This window comes from Protomyctophum bolini, assembly GCF_963924005.1.
Source record: "Protomyctophum bolini genome assembly, chromosome: 16".
NCBI classification, from domain to species: Eukaryota; Metazoa; Chordata; class Actinopteri; order Myctophiformes; family Myctophidae; genus Protomyctophum; species Protomyctophum bolini.
Window position 1 is genome coordinate 37,409,393 of NC_137877.1, and position 20,721 is coordinate 37,430,113.

Genomic DNA, 20,721 nt, shown 5'->3' on the forward strand with positions numbered 1-20,721 from the left:
TGATTTTGGGTGTGCCAGTACAGTACAGTTACAGTTACAGTAGAAGGACCTCCACATGGTAACTGTCATTTCCCAACCGTTTCGGCAACTTTCGGGACACCGTCGTGCAGCAAAGAATAACTTGGACTTTTTACTTGCCTTGGCCAGTTGTATAATATCAGTGGCCTCTCTTGACAAACGATTCAACGAAACCCACACAAATCTCAATGCTGTGCTGTCTTTACTGAGCAGGCAGAACTATATATGGAAGCGCTTTTAAGTTTCAACATTTCTTTTGAGTGTCTCAGGCAATTTGAAAAGTGACATAAAACTGTTCTCAGAGATCTGCAAATGCTAAATGGGAAAGTAAATATATATATAGTATATGTTTTGCCAAGAGGAGGATAATAATGGATTCAGTCAATGTCATCGGTAAAACATTTGCAATTGATCCCTTTATAGATGAATAAATGTTTTAATTGTTTGTGTTGTTGATGTTTGTTATTATAGTGCATTTAAACTAAATTCAGATTGAGATACAGATGGAACTGAGTGCTGAGTAAGACATTGTTTCAGAATGCAGGTGAATCAGATGCTGGTCATGCTGATTCACCTGCATTCAGCAATACTTTAACAATAACTGTTGAGCTACTATCGCTGTAATAACTTGCACACATGAGTCATGACACACGTACACACACACATGCACACACACGTACACTCGCACACACACACACAGTACACACTGAACACGCCCCTTGACTGTCATGGCTACCGCGGTACAGAATATCTAATCTTAGATTTAACATGCGTATTTTTTTTTAAGCCTGTTATTATTAATGCATTTGATGAGATGAAACATACAGTATGAGCATGCTGCCACACATACGCACTATAGGTTTAGGCAGAGCCACAACAGATTTGTGTCTGATCGTTGTACCAAAGTTCAAGTGCACAGCAGCAGTGGTGGGCTGTGCCTGTTATTGTTCCTTCGCCCCTCTGAAGCAAGAAGAGGCATTACTAAGTTGTAGCCTGGCTAATACGCATCAGCAAGAATACGGATTATTACACACGGTTGTTTTGTTTGGACGAAAGACAGTTTTTCTACGCAAAGATGTTCAGCAAGTCGCTTACATATATCGGCTCGCGTGCTTGCCGTCTCGAACACGCAAATCATGGCATCAAAAGGGTGACATCGACATTGATTATTGCGGATAACCGTCGGGACGCGTCTTCCACAGCCACGGTCATGGGCAGCAATAGTAAACAGAAAACTATGGATGATTTGGGTGGCCCTACTTTCATGACTTCTTTGTATTGGCTTTTTGTTAAAGGCTATTTCCAGACGACCCATCAACTGCAAGTAAGCGCATTTTACAGGAGCAATTTTCCACGCCTAAACAAATTAAATCACTGTTTTAGTTAATGTAATGCTATGCCATGTTGGTTGTAACAGGTAGGCGGTAGGCTACATGTCACTGTCAGTAGGCTATATGATTCTTTCTCGCACATAGTCTAGACTAGGGCTAGCTTCATGGTTGACAAGCCAACGTGAAAAGTTTGTTCTATAATTAATCTGATCTTGGATAATGGCCAATTAGTTATATCAAGAGTGTTGGTTAATTGCTCAATGTTTTCCCTCTTCAGCCCACACTGAAATTCCTGACAGACAGAATACGTCCTGTTTATGTTTATATGACCCATATAAGCCATATGGAGAAGAGATTCAATATAATTACTTCATGGCCATCTTGAATTTAATAGTGAGACTGAGATTTTCTCAGAATAATGACTTAATTATCTAAAATAATGACTTGCAAAAAAAAATAATAATAATAATGACTTGATATTAACTGTTAAAAATAAAGGCATTCAAATAATATAATTATTATTATTGTTAAAATATTTGTTTATGTTAAAGATGGAGTGCATCAATTCTTCATGTGTCTATGAGGTGACAGTACTTCAATTAGACAGCCTGGAGTTGTTTTTATGTGCAATCGTGTATTAACTAACCCCTCCCCCTTTATCATACAACTACAGCTGTGGGTGCGGCTTCAGTTTTGGAACACCACCCACCAGGCAAACCAAAGCATTTTAACAAATAGCCTATTGTACACTTTTTGGAAAAAGTTCTTCCTCCTTATATTATAATAATACCTGATGATCATGTTTTAGGGTGGAAAAAATCGTGGCACTCCATATTTAAGTCATGCTGAGATATACTAACTCATTACAATAACAGTATTATTAATAGCCTAAGTTATTCTTAATAACTTCTCATAATGACTGATTTCTCTTTTCCATCACATTGGACGGAAATGGGCTTCAGTACAATTTATTTCCAATGTTTCTTCCCAGATTGAACACAGCAAGATCTACGGCCCACTGTGGGTGTCAAAGTATGGCCCTTTGGTGATCGTGAACGTGGCCACGGCTGACCTGATCGAGCAGGTACTGAGGCAGGAGGGACGACTCCCTGTGCGGACAGACATGCCACACTGGAGGGGCTACCGAGAGCTCCGGAACCAGGCATATGGACCCCTCACTGAGTGAGTGAAAATGTCCATCTCTCTGTTGCTAGAAATGAAATGCACACCTCGACATCTTCATCCAATCAATGTCACACAACCTTTGGTGCGGCGGTGGCTCAGAGGTTGAGTGGCTGGATGGGAACCGCAAGGTTGCCAGTTCGAACTGCAGGCTCCCCCAGAGTTAGTGTCGAAGTGTCCTTGAGCAAGACACTGAACCCCTAATTGCTCCTGATGTGCAGGTTGCTCCCTTGCATGGTTTCCTCCAGCATCGGTGTGTGAATGGGTGAATGTAATGCACAATATGTAATGCGCCTTGGATGAAGGCGCTATATAAATGCACCATTTACCATTTACTGAATGAATTACAAGACAGTAGGTTACTTGTGCAGTTGGCCTTGACATAATTATGTGATGATGGAAGCCAGGCCATTTTTATTGCCAGTCTGCCCATTCCTACCAGACCTGTTCTGAGTCTGACAACATGCACACTACACTACTGCAGTTTGTTTCTGTTGATACAGCTAAAACAATTTGCACTTGTGTCAAGACAAGACAATGTGAGGCAACATTGCGATATCCAGCAAGGCCTGATTTGTGGAATGTTTCCCTCGCATTGAGCAACTTCGTGGATTTGTATAAAATGTCAATTATGTCACTGACTCACTTATCAACACAATTTGTGCCCAAGACGTCTCCAGACGTCCCATAGGAATTAAATGAACATGCTAATAATATTGCCTAATGTTTATTACATGTATACGTGTGTGAGAATCTGCAGCTTTGTGTTTTGAAGGACCTAAAAGGGGCCTGTTTGTTGGCAGGATGGGGGCAAAGTGGCAGCGTATCCGCAGCATCCTAAACCCTCGGATGCTGAAGCCCAAGCACGTGTCCTCCTACACCAACGCCATCAACGGGGTGGTGACGGACTTCATCGGCAAGGTGGCCTGGCTGAAGGAGACCAACGGTCAAGGAGTCGTGGTCCATGACCTGGCCGGGGAACTCTACAAGTTTGCATTCGAAGGTCAGCAAGAGGATGTATGGTTTTGTATATTTAGGCCTGACGTCGAAATTAAAAAAAAATGCCTTTTTTTAAATGTATTTTTTCTGAAAAACCTCATGTTTCTATATCAGTGGTTCTCAATATTTCATGTCAAGGACCCCAGAAATTATATGTAATATGCCGCCGACCCCCATCCGAAAAGATGTTGTTCCAGGGACCTCTCAGAAGCAAAGAGAAAAACTCTGAAAGAATATACAGTCAAAGATTTGAGGCACATTTTCTCGATTTTTCAAAAATAGCAGACCTACACGTTCGTAGCGCGACACTCGCTATGAACTTGTAGATCTGCTATTTTTCAATAGCTAGACTTTTATTTAGTACTTGTACTAAGACCACGTTTCGACCTTTAAAAGGTCATCGTGGTGCATCCGGCTTTGTTGGGCGAACACAATGGGCCTGTTGTTGTCGGGGAGGTAACTCAGGCGGGGAGGGTGATATTTGTCACGGCATGTATTCCTACGGGCTGGGGTAATGGCTGTCTGGTTATCCAGTCCAGCAGTGTACCGCGGGTTCGACTCCCGACGGCCTTTACTGCATGTCACCCCCCCCCCCCATCTCTCTCCCCAGTTCCTGTCATCCTACTGTCAGTCTGTCCCTAAAATATATATATTAAAACAGTTTGTAGAATTACAGTACATTTAAAGCACGCCTCAATACAAAAACTGTCAACTATGAGTGGACGACACCATAAAGCATTACACTTGTTTACAAGAGGGTCCACCTTTTTCAATTCATCATAACATTTAGAGACGTACAAATATATACTTCTATATAGGGCAAAAAGACTCCTCACTGGCAAGTGAGCCAGCAGGTGACAACACAGAAATGTGTGTGGGGAGGAATTAATTGGCATAACGACTAAATTTAGGGGGAAAAAGGGGGTAATAATAATGAATTGGCTACATATAACATAAATAAAGATCTTCATCAGGTCTATGGTCTCTTCTAGAGGTGAATGGCTATTATATATCATTATATATTATACCGGTATCATTAAAAATCACACCCGTGTGAAGTGAGGGGCACTAATAAATTAAAGTCTAACTCATGTTGATTAGGTGAAGTAAAGGTGATGTAAAACAAACGGTGCCAACACATACATTAAACGCCATTAACAATAAAGAGACAATAAGACGTAAACGGCACATTGTGACGTACATTTTCCTTTCATTGTCATTTTCATTGTCTTACAACACAAACTTTGAACTAAAGACAAACATTAAACCTGTATATAGAAGGGGCTGGCGCCCCTCAAACAAATACTTTGGATGGGTTATTAATTCAGTGGAATTAAAACAAACTATACCCGTTCCTTTGGTTTTGTAGCTTGGAGAATCCTTAGGGTCTTGTTTGGAATACATTTTAAGAGTCAAAATAGGTTAAACGCATGCCTGGGACGACGAGGGTCCAGCCAACAAAGGTAAATAGACAAATGGCGAGTTGCTGCACGTTTGTAACTCCAATGCAAAGTATTGATTGGGGCATAGAAACAGTTTCAACAGCTAAGGTGCCTTTGTTAGGGTTAAATAAGTTCAGTCAGTGTCCTGGTAGAAGGCAGCTTAGCTGTCGAAGCGTTTTACATTCATTTAATTATGTCTCTCAATACATTCTTGCATTGTGAGCTGAGAGTGTGCGGCTACTCCTCATTTTGTTTTGACTGTTTTAAGCCTTTCCATGTATCATTGAATTTTAATAGATTATACATCTGTTTATTATGATTTTTGGTATACAGGCATTTCAAGAATGTTTAACCAGTAAGTTAAGATTGAAAAAATAGCAAAAACATACAAGCAAACAAACGAAACAAGAGACTTACCGTACAATAAAAAGAGACAAAACATAACCATAAAATAATAACTATCATGGCTGATGACTATACCGCACTCCGAGGACACAAACAACATCACAATCGATTCTAAAAAAACTTTTCTGATATGGAAAACAAAACATATATATGTACCCACATAGACACCCATACATAAACATACATACAGTATACACATACATTTCAAAGATTCCATACATTAATCAGATGACATTACGGGGCAGAACAATTATGTTGAATTGACCCTGACTCTTTCATTTAGATGTAGTCTCATTAGTGCTGCTATGTTGCAGCTGTGCATTGTTAGTTGGAATGAGAGTCTTTGGAACAGGGTTGTGAGGTGAATGCATGGACGGCCTTGACCTTGGGTTGCTTTATAGTGTCCTTTTTTCCTGTGAATGGCTTTCATGGTCATAGACGTTGCAAGCTTTGCTCAGAGATATACTTGACCTTGACTGTTGATTAGAGATAATGACAATGCTCTGACCTCAGTGTCTTGCAACAAGATCTGTGTCTACTATGACGTTATTTCAAACACGACGTTCAGCACAATTGCATTTTAAATGCTTGTATCTTTAAAACAACAATTGCACGGCATGTTTAACTTTTTTCTTCTTGGATATATATCTTTTTTTAAATCTAAATACAGGTGAAAAGCACATTTCTGTTGTGAAATTAATCAGTTATACAATCTAACATTACGTGCAGAAACTGTACAATTAATTACATTTTCCACGAGAGACTTTCATTGTCCTCCTTACCATTTATTTATTACATGAACTATTTTCTATTATACTCAATATACTTATACTCTATATACTATTATACTCTATATACTTAAGCGTAAATATTCAGGAGATAATAACATTTTCATTTGCAGGGATCTGCTCGGTGCTGTTTGAAACCCGTATGGGCTGCCTGAATGAGAACATGCCGGAGGAGACCCGGAAGTTCATCTTCTCCGTGGGTGAAATGTTCCGGCTGTCTCCCATCGTCGTGCTCTTTCCCAAGCGCTTTTGGCCGTACCTCCCTTTCTGGAAGCACTTTGTGGCTGTCTGGGACCATCTCTTCAAAGTTGGTGAGTGCATTTTCAAACTAGATAAAGTGCCCCTCGGGGCACAGGTCTCCACCAGGGCAGGTAGAGGTTGTGGCCTCCTGGTGGCGCTATAATAGGCCAATGTGAAAGGGGTGCCATTTATTCTTACGCCTTGGATGGCAATTGGATAATATGAGACATTTTGTTCCAAAAATGTATTTTGCAAAAATCCACCTGTTGGTGGCGCTATATAACAGGCCAATGTGAAAAGGGTGGGATATATTCCTCATCATGATATTATCCCCCGTTCACCCTGCGTGTACAGTCAATTAAACAAACCTCCCTTAACGCTCTGGGTGTATTTAGCTCGTATCAAGTTCAGTTGATATTCCCTACATGTGTGTCGACTCGACAGAGAAAAAAAGTTCAGTTAACTCCAACATGGGCAAAAAATATACTGGCTGGCTCGTTTTAGTGATTATGCCGCTGCGTTTGTTTCTTCCCTGCGTCGTCAACCCCAGCTGAACAACTGGTTCAGCAGAAAATGGAGGAGATCCAGGAGAACGCGAGGCTGGGGCAGCCTGCGGAGGCTGTGGAGGGAGAGTATCTCACACACCTGCTCCTCAGTGAGCAGATGACCGTCTCCGAGATCCTGGGCAGCATCACTGAACTGCTGCTGGCCGGAGTCGACACGGTGAGACCAGTTGTTGTTTTGTTGCAGCAAATTTTGATTTTTAGTTTTAGTCGTAGTCTCTTCAATAGTTTTCATTTAGTTTCAGTCACATTTTAGTCACCTGGAATGTTTTAGTGTTTTAGTCTAGTTTTAGTCGACTAAATATCATAAGATTTTAGTCGACTAAATCTACAGTTGATTTAGTGGACTAAAATGTATTGTGTCTGGCCTTTGCTGCCTTCGTAATGACAGTTTTTACACTTGCTGAAAATAGCCGATCTACAAGCTCACAACGTGTCGCGCTGCGATGCGTTGTGAACTTGTAGATCTAGCTATTTTCAGCATGCAACAAAGTGTAAAATGACTTACACTGGATCTCTTTTCCACTAGACCCTTCCTAGACATTTTAGTCTAGTTTTTATTTGTTGACGAAATTGTCAGTATATGTATTATTCGTTTTATTCATCATAGCGTGTCAATTATCTAATGTGATCCTGGGCTCTACACACAGCTCCGCCAACCTAGTCCCCATATATGGGGGACATGGGGAGAGCAACGGACTTGAACTCATGCGCAAAGTACATTTTGATACCGATACTTTTGTACTTTTACTCAAGTGCATTTTACTTGTAACGAAGTATAGTTCTAAATTGCAGTATTGGTATACTTTTACTTAAGTAAAAACAAATTGAGTACTTTTTCCACCACTGGCTAAAAGGTCAGCTCCTTGGGGGTCTCTATTTCAGACTTCCAACACCATGTCGTGGTCTCTGTACCACATGGCCAGGGAGCCAGACATCCAGCAGAGGGTCTACGAGGAGGTGATGAGTGTGTGCCCGGGGGCCACGGTGCCAACCAGTGAGGACATCGCAAGAATGCCCTATCTCAAAGCTGTCGTCAGAGAGACGCTACGGTGAGTAGCATTTAACAACTGTATTACAGACGTCTCTCAACAGCGCCATTTTGGATCCAATTCCATAGCGGTATAGACTCATCAGCCTTGCTATATAGACAGTTAAATGCACTCTGTCTATGTCTAACGCAAGTGATTTTGTACCCGTCTGTAATTGCTGTTCAAATGGTGCTAATACCAAAAGACAACAAATTGTCTCTTATATAAATGTAACTCAATAGTCAATAGTTCATGTTGTTTTAGTCCAAGATTGGACTGAAACCCACCTATGCTTTCTATGGCATAGGCAGCTCCCGGTAGGATCCGCCGGGAGAATATAGACGCAGCTGCGCGACATGAGACTAATTAATTAGAGCGACAGAGTGTGTGTGTGTGTGTGTGTGTGTGTGTGTGTGTGTGTGTGTGTGTGTGTGTACGTGTGTGCGTCAATTTAACAAAGGTGCAGACGACTCGCCCCCCAGACTTTTTTTCTCTCTGGAAAAAAAAAAGTCTGTGTTTTCGAGGCTAGTCCAAAATGGCTCTTCATCATTTGTCATGGACTTGACCTGAAATTTTGATTGAAAAACGTTGCACCGTACCCATAATGATGAAGAACTATAGAAATGTTGCAATTTTGAAAAATTGCAAAGTGTGGTTGTAGGTGTGGACCGCAGTCACTTACATAGGCCCCTCCCACTAATATTGACAGCCAATTGAGCCACGTGACTCCTTGACTCTCTTGAAAAGTAAATTAAAATGTTCTATTTTCTTGAATAGTTTGGTCTTCTGCCCCTGCAAGGGAATTTCTGTCTTTATAAACGATTGTAAAACACGTCACACGTCGCAATTGGGAAGAAGGCAATAGCGGGAGGGCGATGCTGTGTTTGTTTGGTTTTTTTTTACTTGGAAAAGCAAACATTGACATGATGTTTTCATATACGCAGTTGCTTGGGAAGCGCAAAGTTGGCAACCTGGCTGAGTGGCCCTGTTTTTATGTTGTTTCTATGGTATGAAAGCGAGCATGGGAAGGCGCAATTAATGTTTCTATTTCCTAACTTAATATAGTGTGTGGTTGCCCTTTTAGTTGCCCTTTTTAGGGCCCTTTTAGGGCAACCACACTAATTACAGTGCATACAGTATACTGTAGCTGTTAATATTACTTAATATGTCGCCTTGAATGACTCCCTATTTGCATTGTGTTGTCACCAGGCTATATCCAGTTGTGCCCGGAAATGCCCGTCTCACAGTGGACAGTGAAATTGTGGTGGGAGATCATCTTTTCCCCAAAAAGGTGAATATCACACTGATGAAAGTTGGATAGCTGAAACGTCTGTAATGTGAGGATTTAATCCTCCTATTAAACAAATGTTTCACACATGTGAACGTGATGAGAATGCCGTTTGCCTTGGCTTCTTTTGCTTGTTCCGCTTTTCAACGCCGCTCACAGTACAGACTAGACGCTGATTTGAGATACTTCAAACGTCAGGCAACTCTTGGTGTATGGGCTATATGGAGCTCATTCCTTTGCATTTTTCCAAAAAGGTATAGCCAGATATAATTACCAGTAGGTCACGTCTTTCGGTATATAAATAAAAGTTATGCCTCGTTTGGTCATCCAGCCTTTGAGAGATTTGCATATTATTGATTTATTTATTTCCCACCTTGACTCAACTTTAGATGGAGAGTTAACAAGGTGTTCATTGTAAAATCCTGACCCCCTGAAACTAAACCCTGCACGTATATGGGAAGAACTCCTTTGGCGCATTCATATCACTGAGTCAAAACTACGAAAATAGGATTGTATAGCGCCTAAATCCCTATATTAGGCGCTACTGGCTGCTGACGGTTGAGGATGAAGTTTAGACGTGTGCTGAAACTGAAAGAACTGATGTCCAGAATGTTCGTTTAGTGGATATTATATTTATTTACTGTCCAAAAACCTATACTTTGAATGCAAATAACAAACGGTCAAACGTGGTGATACAGCCCCTGTCTGTCAGAAAACAGTTTTCCTCCTATCAGCAACACCTGCAATTCATTAGGGACAGGGTTAAATACCCTCCCTGTAACTATGGCAACCTAGGCCTTGATTGACACATTGGCATCGCCCTGTATAGTGACATCAAATGGCTCTTACAATGATTATGTGACATCGCTAAACACAATGCTTTTGTCTCTCTCTCTCGTTCTCAGACCCTTTTCCACCTGTGTCATTATGCCGTGTCTTACGACGAGAAGGTTTTCCCCGAGCCCCACGCCTTCATGCCCCAGCGCTGGCTCAGGGGAGGAGAGGACAAGCAGAAGCAGCACCCATTCGGGTCGGTGCCCTTCGGTTTTGGCATCCGGGCGTGCCTGGGTCGGAGAGTGGCCGAGCTAGAGATGTACCTCCTTCTATCCAGGGTAAGACTTTGGGATGTCCAGATAATACACTTTTTTCGTTCCCGATCCGATCCCGAAACCACAATTTCTGTGTTACCGAATACCGATAACAGTGTTGTGATCTCGTGTTGTGTTTATAGCAATCTAGCTATATATCTCGTGTCGTGTTGTGTTTATAGCAGACTCCTCACTCGTATGTGCACTTGCAGTTTGGGCAACTCTAAAGCAAACTCTGTCAACCCCTTAGCCTTGTGATGGAATGGTGGTTAGACTGGCATATTCGCCGATACCGATATGATCCGATATGACAAATAAGGGCCGATGACGATACCTTTCCGATACCGATACAGTATCGGAACATCTAAGACTAAGACTGTAAAGGCACCACCGCCCCTGCTGTCATTTTAATAGAAACAATAAAACACGTTGCTGTTACTTACACGACTTGCTGATCGAGCCCTGTTAAATTCTGTGCGTTTTAATCATTATGTTATACTTTATTTAAATACTTTATCAGATCTACAAGCTCATAGCGCGGCACTTGTAGATCTGATATTTTTGGAAAATCGTGAAAATGTGGCACAAATCTTAGAATACATAATTCAACATATTTTGAGATGGGGTTCGGCGGCCAAACACATATCATTCTGGGGCTCCTTTGACATGAAATAGTTTGAGAGATTTTTCAGAAAACTATTCGGATTTAGAAGACATTTGTAGAATCGTCCTCAGGTCTAAATGGGTTAAAACCCATTAGTTAGTTAGTGAGCTATGCACACAAAGGAAGAATATGGTGACCTATAATAACTGTCTGATCAGTGAAGAATATGGTGACCTATAATAACTGTCTGATCAGTGAAGAATATGGTGACCTATAATAACTGTCTGACCAGTGAAGAATATGGTGACCTATAATAACTGTCTGATCAGTGAAGAATATGGTGAGTTTGGTGACCTATAATAACTGTCTGATCAGTGCCACATTGCCAAAGTGGTTGCATGGCTGTCGTGTTGTTGTCCGCAAATCAGAACTTTGAACCAAAACCAATAAATCTGTCAGCTGGCAAGCAGAGGGTTAATCATTAACGGTGGGATGTAGGCTGCGATTTTGAGAAGCAGACGATCAAGGAGCTACTGTAAAAAGATTTTATTTGATGTTTTTCGTTCATATTGTGTCTGTCATGAGCACTGATGGAAGAAAGTACTTGCAATACCCTATTCAATTGATATAAATATAAGTTTGGTATTCTACTTAAAGGTAGAGTAAGTGATTTCACTTAATTCAAATATCACTTATTTTTTTGTTTTGTTGTGATAATCCTCTCTACTATAGAGTGTGCTGACCATATAAGGAGTCCCCAGTTAACCCCTGGGGGTCAAAACACCTTAGGTTTCGTTTTTGACTCTCTATCCTGATTGGACGAAGGCTTAGGTCCCACAGCCAAAAATGAAACCTAAGGTTTTTTGAGTGAAATCACTTACTCTACCTTTAAAGTACCAAAAGTAAAAGAAAGTACTTATTATGCAGAAGGTCCCAATTCACAAGTTTGTATGAAACAAATGTAACGATATTTGAAAATAGCAGGCGTACAAGCTTCTACAAAGTAACTATAGTAACTAAAGTTTTCCAACAATGATAGAGGAGCAAAAGTAAGTATTCCATTAGTACTCAAGTGAGTGGTACTGTACTGTACTGTACTGTACTGTACTGTACTGTACTGTACTGTACTGTACTGTACTGTACTGTACTGTACTGTACTGTACTGTACTGTACTGTACTGTACTGTGTACTGTACAAGCCCTCCTCCCTGGCCTGTGTGTGTCTGTGTGTTAGGCTGTGCAACAGTGACACTTGGTGGTGAACGAAACGCTATGCCGCTATTTCCGTGCTCGGACACAGCCACGCAGCACAGCTGTCTATAGAAGTGGTTGCACCACTCAACAAAATACCTCAAAATTCCACCCTCTCTCTCTCTCTCTCACTCTGGCTCACTCCCTCCTCCTCCCAACAGTTGATAAAACAATACGAAGTGAGGCCCGATCCCACAGGAGCCACTGTCAAGCCCATCACCAGGACACTGCTCGTCCCCGCTACGCCCATGAACTTGCAGTTTCTTGACAGACGAGTGGCCCAGGGGGAGACGACGGTACTGTAGCTGTCCACCCTATGAACTATTTTTTAGTATTCACACTGTGTTTGTTGTCCCGCTGCGTCGACAATCACTTGTTTTTATATACAGGGAAGAATTGGTGAGGTCCTGTCAGTGGCGTGCACAGACATTTAGAGGGGGCAGGTGCTCAAGTGAAAGAAAAAAGGGCACCTTGTGCAGCGCGTGGAACCGGCCCGGTTGCCTTAATAGTGTGAGATTTATAGATTTTTGGGGCATAAATAATATATTAGAAGATTTTTTATCAAGAATTCACCAATGTCACCATGGTCCACAATCCACATACTGTACAGTGTACAGTGTACAATGTTTTTTCCCTTTTTTTATATAGGGCACATTGCTGTCCAGAGAGCAAAGGGAAGGTGCTCTAGCACCACCTAGTGCACGCCACTGGGTCCTGCTGAACTCTTTCTTTCTGTTGGAACCTCTGCCATTGTTTGAGATTTGCTACCTTCTTCTTTATATGTAAATAATATATAATGTATATCATCGTACATTTAGATGATTCTGATTCAGAAAGCAATTTTGCTTGCAGAGAAATTATCATGTAATTTTTGTACATTTTGCTGCTGTCTGTTATATCAAAACTCCAAATAATGTGTTTTTATTACCGTTTTTTTATTTGATGTGTTGTGAACGTTTATATTGTCCTCTGTGTGTGTGAATTTAACCCATTTTTGGCAGGAACCCCTTTTGGTGTTATACTTTAGCAGATCTACAAGCTCACCTGGGGATAATGAATCATTCTAACCTGACATGGTTGTCATTGATACTGTGTGTTCCTTCCACTGCAATGATATACTGTAGAAACTTTCATGTGCAATTTAATTTGAGCGATCCTTTTATCTTAGACGACTTGTCTTAGAGTGATCATTTTAATATTACACATTGCGTGTAATAGTGCTTTCATGGATTTGTCTGAATTGTATTAGACATGCGTTTAAACATTTTAAAAATAAATAATTTACTTGTTTTTCCACAATTATTTCCCAACCTAACTGGACTATAAACCAGAAATAATATGAACTACTGTGCGAGACTGTACAATGGTAGAGCAATACTGACCTCTAGTGTACACATGCTACTACTGACATAACAGCAACATCTTTGATAGGTGAGGTTTACACTGATTTCACACCTTCAATAGAATACAGATTTTTTTTGCAGTGAGCTGTTTAATGGTTGGTGTCACAGATGGGTTAGTAGGCTAACTATAGTCAACATCATTTTGAATCGTGTTTTCCCCTACAAGAAAATGGGGCGGTGGTGGCTCAGGGGTAGAGTGGCCGGATGGTAACCGCAAGGTCGCCAGCTCGAACCCGGGCTCCCCCAGAGTCAGTGTGGAAGTGTCCTTGAGCAATGACACCGAACCCCTAATTGCTCCTGATGTGCAGGTTGGTGCCTTGCATGGTTTCCGCCGCCATCGGTGTATGAATGTGTGTGTGAATGGGTGAATGTAATGCACAATCTACGTTGTAGATGTAAAGCGCCTTGGATAAAGGCGCTATATAAATGCACCATTTACCATTTATACTAAACCAGGGTTTTTTCATTACAGTGGGCCCTTGAGAAGACTAAGCACCTTTAGTTTTTTATGAACCTGAGACAATTTGCTGTGATTCGGAGAAGACACTTAGGGATATTTGGGATGACAAAATGTAAACGATGCACATTCGATTATTAGGAAGCTCCCTTTAGTGCACCGTTTCTCAACTAGTGGTCCACAGACCAGCTTGGTCCGTCCGAGGCATGATTACAGGAGGTCCATGGACAGATTCTCATGGATCGAGAGTTAACCAGAGTTAACTATCTTCACCTAATTGGTGGGTGGGGTTTGGCTCCAGGAAAAAAAAGGCACACCTGTCTATAACCAAGGAAGCTTTGAGAAGGAAAGGAAATGGTCACGTGACTGGGCTACGCCATGACACTTTCATGGATCCTTTCATGGAAGCCAAACTACACCCGGAAGTTGCAGAATGCACTGGAGTCAATGAGAGCTCAGTGACCAGCTCATGAACAAACACTATTTCTGAATGACTGAGACCTTTTGTAAAGTAATTGCTTCTGGAAAATAACAGAAGACATGTAACACATTATTGTCTGCTGTGCTTTTCGATGTGTACACTGTGTAATTTTATAGAGGTATGGTATCTAAAGAGCACAAAGCACCTTTCTGAACGTACCAAGTATCGCAAGACTTCCCACCGTTTCCGGTCTGCTGTTTATAGATCCTCAAATAAAATGATATACTGTGCAAATCGAAAAGCAAGTGATTAGAAAACAACCTGTGATATGTCTTCTTTTATATTCCTGAACCAATTATATGACAATGGTCTCAATTGTTCATAAATAGTGTTTGTTATGAGCTGGTCCAGCCGGCTCCATTCACTGCCATGTTTTCATTGAACTTGTGAATGTGTGAGTTTTGGCTTCCATGAAAGTGTCCATGAAAGTGTCATGACGCAGCCCAGTCACGTGACCATGTCCTTTCCTTCTCAAAGCTTCCTTGCCTATAACCAGGAAGACCTGCATAACAAGGAACCTGTCTCATCATTGTATGGTGAGGTGGTTGTGTTGGAGGAGGAAATTAACGCCATTGCTGTTTGTCTTCATATATCATGAGTTGTATTCTGCTTATTGTAAGTTTCATTTTCTTTCTCAAGTATTTGTTGAGTTGGAAATGTATGCATGTTTTTGTTTATGGTGTTTATTGATTATTTCTTTCTCCCATATAGTTCAATCATTTCAACCTTTCATCTGTATGGAGTTATCGGGATCAGCGTCATCTTTATTGTCACATCACAGTTATACAAGTAGACCTAAAAAGGTGGGTGACATTTGTTTTTGCCCATATAATAGTTCCCATCGTGTTGTTTTTCCAAGAAAACAAGAGGCAACAAAGAACATTTAGAAGCTTGTTTTGCACACGCACACACACACACACACACACACACACACACACACACACACACACACACACACACACACACACACACACACGCACACACACTCATAGGGTCTCATTTATATGAACTGGCACTCTGCTCTCTGTGCTTTGATCATGGGCATAATCAACACATTTCAAATTACATAGTGGGCTATTATAGGCCTATCATCATAACAAAGAAAAGTATATACACAAACTAAAGTCTATAGCCTAATATACTACAAAGAAATGCATGATAAATAGTGTTGTATATGTATATCTATAAATGCACCATGTCTCTGTGCCTGTGTTTGTGTGCGCACGTGTGTACGTACGTCTGTAACTCGCGAACCGGTCGCCCCACCGACTTCAAATTCGACACATGCGTTCCACACCACCACAGGGAGTGCAGTGCCCGGCCTTGAGTCGGTCGGTCCCACGGTTGTCCAGAACCGCCGCAAAAGCCTCTGCCCGGGTTCTGGCCAATAAAACACTGCCCTGAACATGGAATAGATGTGTAGCTGCCAGAGCTACCTGTAGGTGTCACTGTTGTACTGTGTCAAACATAAAGCATTGAATTCTGATCTCTGCCAAGGCCTTATATTGATGTGTAGAGCATTGGTTCTCAAAGTGGGGTCCTTGATGGAGTTCCAGGGGGTCCCCAGCTAAATGATAGTTTGGAACCAAATGGACCCTTGTGGGTCTGTATTAACGCTGAGAGTTAACTTAACATTGATTTTACAATATAAATTGGGGTGTGACGTGAGAGATAGAAATGCCATTAAATGGGGGTCCATAGACTAATTCATGTCAAACTGGAGGTCCTTGAAATTAAATGGGTTGAGAATCACTATAGAGCCATAAAACATCTTCTCTTATGGGGGTCCGTGGGGCTAATTATTGTCAATTTGGGGGTCCTTGACATGAACATTTTTGGGAACCCCTGCTGTGTAGAGAGACAGGGGGGAAAAACAGGGAGAGAAACATGGAGCAAAATTCCGCCGGGGGGGACTTGCAGTCTTCAGGCCTCACTCACTCCGACAGTCCCACTCCAACAGTAGTGATGTAATCAACCAGATAAATATCATATAACATATTTGACAATTATCTGCATGGCTGGGCTGATAGGACCCTAATGCCCCCCCCCCCCCCCCCCCCCTCAAGCCCCCTGACAGGGCCCCGGCACGGCACCCTGATGCCATGATCGCTGCCTTAATTGCCGAGTCTGTGGACCCCTGCTGGGCATTAGACCAGGAGCCATTGCACCACCCTCACACCAGAGTAATAATAGTAAGAGAGTGGCGACACTATAGCGTTGACTCCCATTGTAACAATGGAATGCGGAAGTGTTCATTCTATCTCAATGGGATAGTTCCAGCCATAGGAGCAATGTTTGGAACTATAGGCACGCGCTTTGCGGTGAGATCAAAGTGTGTCGCTACTATCCTACTCTACACTGAGTACACTCTGCCTCACACTAACTACAACAAACTTAGTCTAAAAGCCAATTAAGCTATAACTATTATGATAAGTTTGACCTTTGTGTGAGGTGCATGGTGCAAGTTTGCAACTGTCTCCAGGGCCCCCCAAATATTTTAAAAAAATGATACAAATTCATACATTTTATGGAGGGGCCCCCTGACCTTTGGCCTCGACCCCGGGACGGTTCAACTATAGGCTGGGGAGTAGTGGGGGACCCCAGCTCGGGTCACTGCTTTAATAGGACACTGCTGGTGGTATGAGTGTACAATGATAATTGAGCTAATTAGTTCAAATGTTCTTTTTTTGTCCATTTTTAAATAATTGGCTAAATAAAATAAATAAAAAAAGATGCATGCATGGCATATTGGCATTGTTGTTCGTTCCTTCTTGTTTCTTTTTCTTTCTTTTCTTTCTGTCTGAAAGGGATTTGTTTTTGAGTTCCCATCCATCCACTGCGTAGCGGGAGGGGAGCTCCCTGCTTTGACCAGGCAGGCATTCCAGACCTATGGTTTGCGGGCTCTACGCAAAACAAGAACCCTATTGTGCATCCAAAGTGGCTGTTGCCTAAAAACGTTAGGCTACTGCACTACAGTCGGTCAACTCTAAAAAATCGATCTACTCTCAGACCTAATACAGAAACAGTGAGAGTGGGTGAGACACGCCTGCTTTTTCTCGAAGGCACAAAAGTCATGGATCTTCTCTGGTGCAATATTAACTTTTAAGAGACTCGTCTTTTTTTTATATATATATATAATATAAGTTTAGCATTCCTACCTTCAGAGACCAGGCAGAGTGGGACGGACTTGGATGCCGCTCAAGAGTTATCGATGCAACAGTTCTTGTAGAAACCTAAACTTATAACCAGAAAACACGTCTGCAGACATGGGGAAGGTACAGTAAACAACGATATACAGCATTTTTTCATGTCAATTCTACAGCGTCGGACTCGTTTGGGATCATGTGTTTAATTGTATTGTAGCCTTTCTCTCCCCATGAGGAACGTTTTATGCGTGATAAGTTTCAGTTGCATTGCATGCATGGATGCAAGCTTGTCCAGAGCTGAGAGCGAGAAAGATATTTCGATTTTATTACCATATGTTTGCCTGGTTTGTGTGTGTGGACAAAGTGGTTGCAATTAACGCTCGGTTTTCAGTCAAGTTATAGTAGCATGATATTTTTTTGAGCGTGCAAAATTGGCGCATCATTAAAGTTAAGCCACTGTCTGTATTACCATGCATTGGCAACTTGAGTTGTTGTATGGGATGCAACTTTTATGCGACGTGTCAAATGCAAATTTATCAGAAACGGTGCTGATTATTCTGAGCATGATGTGTGACTATTATGGAAGATGCTGCACGCAGCTGCACTATATTCAGGTCATTTACCTCAGTTAGAAGATGCTTGTTATGAACACTTATGTTTCCCCATGAATCATGATTATGTCTTTTGGTGCAGTTTTTGACAAGAGGCAAATAATATCCCTTTATATATTTTTTTTAATTTAAATAAAATCGTTATTTATTAATACTAAAAGCTGTGCATAGTATAATACAAAATAGTATTATTAATATTGTAAAAATATTTAAGAAAAAAACAATAACTCAAGACTGCTCAAAGTCACTTTACATGAGGATAATGAACAATAGCCTACACTATTTAGTAGAAAGTCTGAAAAGTAAACTAGTAGCCTACTAAAAACTGTAAAAGGTGGGTTTTGGGGGCATGGGAGCATCATTGATGTGATCATTAGGGAGTGCATTTGACTGACAACTGAAAATTCCCTACTGTATATCGCCCTATATTGCCTCTATACCCTACACTCGCCTACAGTATCATATGAAGGAAGAAGCAAAAAGCAGTGTGAACATATCTGACTATCAGAATGACAGAATGTTGTGTTCTTTTTCTAGGACAATGTTACCCTAGCGTGTCAGTAAAATACACTGTAGTACACAGAATACAGAGTTGTGATGTTTGAGCAGTGACCATTAGTCATAAAATGTATCAATATGTCAGCTCTTAAAAGAAACTTCAAAAATGGCAAACTTTCAAATAAATATAGCTGACTGAAATAAACGTATGTCCCTCTGTGAGCATAGATGTGTTATCAATGTGTAGGCAGAGGGAAAGAGATGTGAGGGACATTGGCATTCATGGCATTGATATAACGGCTAAAACCTTGCTGTCAATGCCATATTCCCTGCTAAAGATATCAGTAGTCTATATTCAAAGTATAACCTAATTAATTGAATGAAACACCCCCACTGTCCTTAATATCTCTCTTTCTCTGTCTTTTATTTGTCGTTCTCTTCAACAGAAACTATGTGGGACCAACTACCCAGTCAGCATCGCCTTCGTAGTGGTGAATGAGTTCTGTGAACGCTTCTCCTACTATGGCATGAAAGGTATTTTACTACTCTCGCAAACAAAAAAGTACTAGATAAGATTTTAGAAATATGCTCTTGTTACAACTACAAGTAGTAAAGGTAACCGGTAACCATATAGCCTATACTTACAGTAAAGTACCACAAGTAAAAAGTACTCATTCAAGTTTACAAATGAGATGAAGTGGAGTAGTAAAAGTAAAAGTACAGAAAAATTGGCTTTACAACAACACACACCTGTATTGATCAACCACGAAACAGCGTTCAGTGTAGATATAAAAGATAAGATGAGATATGATAAGCCCTTTTTTTTCATACAAGGTATTTACAACATTCTCACGAGTGCCTCCTTAATTAAATGCTCCTTGACGAAGGGTCGCCAGGGACGATGAATGACACGGTTTACATGCAGCGTATTTATGGTCAACAAGGGGGGGCAATCAAGACAGACCACTGTAACGAATCCCCCTCCTCCGATCACATGATTTGTCTGTCCCACTCCCTTCTCCCTTTAATGTCACATGTGCAGTTTGTGCACACAGAATGACACACAAACGTTAGAGGCAATAGGTTTTGATATTTGTTTCTGTATGTGAAGTTTGCATGTTCTCCCCATGTCTGTTAGGGAGGGGCGGGGGGGGGGGGGGGACGACGACTGCTGGCCACTGTCCTAAGCTGGCCTGCTTGAAGTGTCTAAAAACATGGCATCTAAGAAATATGGGGAAACAGCTTTCTGCTTCTACGGGCCGTCGGCCTGGAATAAACCCCCAATGCACCTTGCGCCCTCTGTAGACATTTTTAAAACACAGCTACTTTTTCACCCATGCATGCATTTGGCTGAGCTTTTTACCTTTTTTCTTTCTGTTATATTCACCGTCATGCTTATTCCAATGCCTTTTTTTATGCCTCTCTTATGCTTTGCAGCTTTTCATTGACCTCGTTCCGATTTTGATGTTGCTTGATGTTTTTTGTACTTTGACTGTGGTTTGATACGTTTAGTTTTTTTTTGTACTTTATTTGTTTTGTAAAGCACTTTGCGCTGCACCTGTGTGCATGAAAAGTGCTCTACAAATAAAGTGTATTATTATTATTATTATTATTATGGTAGGTACCCTCAGTCCCTCACAAAAACTTGCAGTAATCCATGTCTCTATATAATCGCCTCGGCCCCCCTCCTTTCCCCCCAGCCTGATGGAGGGGAAAGGAATGGTTTGGAATAACGTGTTCTTCCACACGCTACAGTACACGTGTGAGCATACGAGCTCCGTTCGGGGCTCTCCCCAGGTTGGGAGAGGGAGAGTACCGAGAAGTATGTTTCCAAAACCTTGAAAACAAATTAGAACGGAGGCCTAAAATATACTACGTTGAAGAATGCAAAACGAG

General features: G+C 41.3%; 2 protein-coding genes across 3 annotated transcripts in view; both read left to right on the top strand.

Moving 5' to 3' along the window:
- The first annotated feature begins 892 nt into the window (after positions 1–892).
- cyp27a3 (cytochrome P450 family 27 subfamily A member 3) lies at positions 893–13,528 on the top strand. The gene is made up of 9 exons (XM_080786691.1): positions 893–1,342; positions 2,341–2,531; positions 3,335–3,534; positions 6,279–6,476; positions 6,956–7,128; positions 7,854–8,020; positions 9,209–9,290; positions 10,193–10,399; positions 12,391–13,528. Exons 1-9 carry the CDS (start codon positions 1,094–1,096, stop codon positions 12,532–12,534), a joined length of 1,611 nt encoding a protein of 536 aa, XP_080642817.1. The 5' UTR covers positions 893–1,093; the 3' UTR covers positions 12,535–13,528.
- Positions 13,529–15,160: 1,632 nt separating this feature from the next.
- slc15a2 (solute carrier family 15 member 2) overlaps positions 15,161–20,721 on the top strand; it is a 29,985-nt gene continuing 24,424 nt past the window's right edge. Inside the window, exons 1-3 of one of the 2 annotated variants that reach the window (XM_080785145.1) lie at positions 15,161–15,185; positions 15,282–15,373; positions 19,272–19,359. In XM_080785145.1, coding sequence (XP_080641271.1) covers positions 15,308–15,373; positions 19,272–19,359 — 154 coding nt within the window. In that variant the 5' untranslated portion in view covers positions 15,161–15,185; positions 15,282–15,307. Of the gene's footprint in view, positions 15,186–15,281; positions 15,374–17,658; positions 17,846–19,271; positions 19,360–20,721 lie in introns of those variants that run through there. The other variant, XM_080785146.1, reaches the window with a different exon arrangement.